General features: G+C 45.0%; 1 protein-coding gene and 1 non-coding gene across 5 annotated transcripts in view; one reads left to right on the top strand and one right to left on the bottom strand.

Annotated features, from left to right (window-relative positions):
* The window catches only part of OS9 (OS9, endoplasmic reticulum lectin), a 26,928-nt gene that overhangs the window by 3,795 nt on the left and 18,119 nt on the right, over nucleotides 1–5,014 (bottom strand). For all 4 annotated transcript variants that reach the window (XM_012805566.1, XM_003790584.2, XM_023513556.1 and 1 more), the window contains exons 6-9: nucleotides 2,125–2,335; nucleotides 1,907–2,008; nucleotides 1,597–1,706; nucleotides 1,054–1,105 (exon numbers count right to left, since the gene is read on the bottom strand). In XM_012805566.1, coding sequence (XP_012661020.1) covers nucleotides 1,054–1,105; nucleotides 1,597–1,706; nucleotides 1,907–2,008; nucleotides 2,125–2,335 — 475 coding nt within the window. The remainder of the gene's footprint in view (nucleotides 1–1,053; nucleotides 1,106–1,596; nucleotides 1,707–1,906; nucleotides 2,009–2,124; nucleotides 2,336–5,014) is intronic.
* Nucleotides 4,782–4,887, top strand: LOC111725553. Its single transcript, XR_002773592.1, has one exon. It is a non-coding gene; the product is annotated as a U6 spliceosomal RNA (small nuclear RNA).

The following is a 5,014-nucleotide window of genomic DNA, read 5'->3' as shown; positions in this document are numbered from 1 at the left end:
CAGTTTGGCCGGGGCCGGGTTTGAACCTGCCCCCCTCAGTATATGGGGCTGGCATCTACCCACTGAGCAACAGGTGTTGCCCTCAAAATTCTCTCTTGATTCCTAAGAAGAACAATGAGAGAACAAGGAAGGACACAGTCCCTGCCTCTTAGAGCAATCTGCCGAGTCAGCAAGACAGAGACAAGCATACTTCTGCAGAGAGCACTGTCCTAAGGTGCACACGCCAGTGGGAGAGAAGGATGCAATCAAGCTCTGCCACACACTTCAGAGGCCCTCTAGCAATCACTCCAGGGCTTTTTTTGTTGTTTTTGGTTATTGGTAGTGGTGGGGTTTTTTTGAGACACAGTCTCTGTCACCCTGGGTAGAGTGCTGTGATGTCAGCCTAGCTCACAGCAACCTCAGACTCCTGGGCTCAAATGATCCTCCTGCCACAGCCTCCCCAGTAGCTGGGACTACAGGCACCTGCCACAATGCCAGCTGATTTTTCTATTTTTAGTAGAGACAGGGTCTCCCTCTTGCTCAGGCTGGTCTTGAACTCCTGAGCTCAAGTGATCCACACCCTTGGCCTCCCAGAGTGCTAAGATTACAGGTGTGAGCTACTGTGACTAGCCAGTCACTCGTTTTTAGGGTGACAGAGGAGATTGTGGTGCCAAGGGCTCCTCTTTCCTGGATCCAGTTTGCCTCTTCCTGTAAATAGTAACCATTCACTGATTCACTGTCTACTCAGTTTCAGGCATTCTACTATGAATTATAGTAATTTTTCTCTAATCTCATAGCATCTTTCTAAGGTAGGGGTTATTACTAACATTTTATGAGTAAGGTTAAAATGAAACGTTAAGTGAAACTGTCCAAAATTACAAGTCAGCAAGTGGTGGCACCAGTGCGTTCTGCTAAAACAGCATTATAGTCTACAGACAGCATTAACTCCTGCAGAAATGAATTCACTGCTGGGGTGCCTGCCCAACCTCCCTCCTAGGGCTTAGCTCTACCCTGTACCCCACCCTTGCCTGTCCTAAAATGCATTGAGGAAAGCAGGTGTGGAGGATGCCTCACCATTGGGAGAGCCTGGAGCTGGATCTGCTGCCTCAAGGTTTGGGTCCTGCTCCTGATGAGGAGAACAGAACAGAGTCAAGCTCAGAAGCTCATTCTGCCTGCCACAATATTTTTGTTTTTTTAGACAGAGTCTCACTTTGTCATCCTTGGTAGAGTGCTGTGGTGTCAGCCTAGCTCACAGGAACCTCAAACTCTTGGGTTCAGGTGATCCTCTTGCCTCAGCCTCCCAAGTAGCTGGGACTACAGATGCCTGCTACAACATCCAGCTAATTTTTTTAGAGATGGGGTGTCCTGCTCTTGCTCAAGCTGGTCTTAAACTCCTGAGCTCAGGCAATCACCTGCCTCAGCCTCCCAGAGTGCTAAGATTACAGGCGTGAGCCACCCCGCCCTGTTGCCCATCGTACTCTTAAGGCAATGGTTTTGGGGATAGCCCTGTATCCCTAGATGGAGACCATCTCATAATGACCTCAGTTCTGGCAACCCTCCACATCCCAAAGCCCAGGTCCAGCCTCATTAGAGAGGCTCTGGGATGCTGGTTCTCACCTCAGCCTGCACCTCCTGTGCCTCCTCCCTTCCTGGTGCTTGGTCCTCTGGCTCATGAAGCATCTTCCAGAAATCTGATTCCTTACTGTCATCCTTGGTTGGGCTTTCACCTGGGGCACAGAGCACAGAGAGAGATCTGAAAGGAGGGGAGAAACATAAAGGAGCAAACAGGATGGGGGACGTTCCCCTGCTCTACTCCTATGGAATTATGGTCCCCGGGTACTCTGGCACCCCACCCCGTCCTTCCCTGTACAGGATAATCAGATCTGGGGAAGGCAAGTTTCATGGTACAGACGAAACAAGGTCCTACCTGCTGTCTTTGGGGGTTTCACCTCAGACTTGGTCTCGCTCCACATTTGGGGGTCCAGGTCTTGCAGCTCCTCTATGATTTTTTCTCCATACTGCTTTGAGTCTATTGAAAAACAGACCACAAACAGGCTAGGAACTCAGCCCCCCAATACCCCCTACTCATCCTCTGCCTGCCTGCCTCCATATCCTCCTTCCTCTCCTTCTCTTCTAATCACTCACCAGCCTGCTGCTGAATGTAGGCCGTGTACTCCTCAGGCTGTAGGGAAGGGTGACAGAGAATGGCCTGGGGAGTGGCACTGGGTGGGGGCCTGAGGAGAGGATGGGGGCAGAGCCGAGGAGTCCGAATGGTCAGCACATAAGAGCAGGACAAGGGCTCATCCACACGATCAATGTAGTCCCCAGAAATACCTGCTCCCTCATCACAGAGGAACTGCCAGGAAGGAAACAGTGAATATGTTGGAATTACCACTGATATTTAGCTATAGGTCTCAGAGCAACTATCTTTTATTAAGCATTTATTATGTTCAAACATTGTGCATACACTGTGTCTGTGGCAATTTGTATATGTTACCTCACTTAATTACCCATTATTGGCATTTCAACTTTGTAGCTGGTAAGTGGCCCAAACAGGAATTGAACTCAGGCAGTTTAACTATCAGTAACCAGGTAATTTTATTCACATTCTTGCTTTATGTAAATATGGTATACATATAGACTTACATATATTAGCTTTATGTATATTCTTCTTTGTGTATGCATATATTTTTACATATGTGCATATGGTAAAGATTTCTCTCTCTTACAAAGACACAAACTACCAAAACTGACACAAGTGAAAAAGTAAGAGACAGAATCAGCAATAAAAAATCAGACACAGGTCATGACTGCATTAATGTACACAGCTATGATTAACTTAAAAAAATCAGACACTGTGCCACAGACTGGGCATAGTAGCTCATGCCTTTAGTCCTAGCACTTTGGGGGGCCGAGGTGGGTGGATTGTTTGGGCTCAGGAGTTCAAGACCAGTTTAGAGACCAGCCTAAGTAAGAGCAAGACCCCATCTTTAAAAAGCTGGGCATCATGGTAGGTGCCTGTGGTCCCAGCTACTCAGGTGGCTGAGGTAAGAGGAGCATTTGAGCCCAAGAGTTGGAAGTTGCTGTCAACTATGATGCCATGGCACTCTACCAGGGCAAGAAAATAAGACTTTGTCTCAAAAAAAAAAAAATCAGACACTGAAGCTGGGTGCAGCGGTTCACACCTGTAATCCTAGTCACTCTTGGAGGCTGAGACTGGGCAGGCTCACTTGAGCTCAAGAGTTCAAGACCTGAGCAAGGTTGAGACCCCATCTCTACTAAAAGTAGAAAAACCAGCCAGGCATTATAGTGGGTGCCTGTAGTCCTAGCCACTTGGAAGGCTGAGGCAGGATTGTTTGAGCCCCGGGGTTTGAGGTTGCTGTGAGTTATGATGATACCAAAGCACTCAGCATAGGCAACAAAGTGAGACATGTTTCAAAAATAAATAAATAATGGCGGTGCTTGTGGCTCAGTGAGTAGGGCACCAGCCCGATATATAGAGGGTGGCGGGTTCGAAACCGGCCCCAGCCAAACTGCAACAAAAAAATAGCTGGGCATTGTGGTGGGTGCCTGTAGGCCCAGTATCCCAGTACTGCAGGTTAAGTTAAAACAAAAAGTAAGGTAATGTAATATAATTTATCCATAGAATAAAACCCCAAAACTATATGATCATCTCCATGGATGCAAAAAAGGGCATTTGACAAAATTCAATACCTTTCATGATCAAAACATTCAACCAACTAGGTGTAGAAGGGAACTTCATCAATCTTATAAAAAGCATCTACAAAAACCCCACAACAAACCTCATACTCAATGGTGGAAATTGAATGCTTGCCCACTGAGATCAGAAACAAGACAAGGATGTCTGCTGGTGCCACTTCTAATTTACATTGTAGTAGACATTCTAACCATAGCAATTAGGCAAGAAAATTAAGTAAAAGCCATACAGATTGAAAAGGAAAAAGTAAAACTACCTTTATTTGCAGATGACCCAATTTTGTATACAGAAAATCCTAAGGAATTGACTAAAATAACTATTAGAACTAATAAGTCTAATAAGATTGTAGGATAGAAAAATCAACTGTATTTGTATGCACTGGCAATGAACAATCCAAAAATGAAATTAAGAGAAAATTCCAGCAACACCATAGCTCAGAAAGTAGGGTACTAGCCACGTACACCAAGGCTGGTGGGTTTGAACCAGCCCAGGCCAGTTAAAACAACAATGACAACTTGGCTCGGCACCTGTGGCTCAAGGGGCTAAGGTGCCAGTCATATACACCTGAGCTGGTGGGTTTGAATCCAGCCTGGGCCGCCAAACAACATTGACAATTACAATCCAAAAATATCCGGGCATTGTGGCAGGTGCCTGTAGTACCAGCTACTTGAGAGGCAGAGGCAGGAGAACTGCTCGATCCCAAGAGTTTGAGGTTGCTGTGAGCTGTGACGCCACAGCACTCTACCCAGAGCAATAGCTTGATACTCTGTCTCAAAAACAAAAAAAGAAGAAAAGAAAAAATTCTACTCGCAATAGCATCAAAAATAACTGGGAATAGATATAGAAAAAGAAGTGTAAAACTTATTCTCTGAAAACTACAAAACATTGCTGAAAGTAATTAAAGACTTAACTGAATGGAAAGACATCCATGTTCATAGACTATAGAAGACTTAATATTGTTAAGATGGTAATATGTCTTAAACTGATCTTCAGATTAAATGCAGTCCCCACCAAAATTCCTACTGGCTTCTTTGCAGAAATTACTATACTGATCCTAAGATTCATATGAAAATTCAAGGGATCCGTGTTGGCTTCAGCAGCATATACACTATAATTGGAATGATACAGAGAAGATTAGCGTGACCCCTGTGCAAGGATGACACGCAAATTGTGAAGCGTTCCATATTTTTTATTTAAGGCATATTTATCTCAATGTCCTCTTGAATAAATCCAAGGCTGTTTAACAATAACAACAACAACAATTCAAGGGTCCCCAAATAGTAGGGACTAGTGACACTCTATCTCAAAAAAAAAAAA

Source organism: Otolemur garnettii, unplaced genomic scaffold (assembly GCF_000181295.1).
Source record: "Otolemur garnettii isolate 467f Iridium unplaced genomic scaffold, OtoGar3 scaffold00043, whole genome shotgun sequence".
In the NCBI taxonomy this organism is placed as follows: Eukaryota; Metazoa; Chordata; class Mammalia; order Primates; family Galagidae; genus Otolemur; species Otolemur garnettii.
This window is presented reverse-complemented; position numbering and strand designations above follow the sequence as displayed.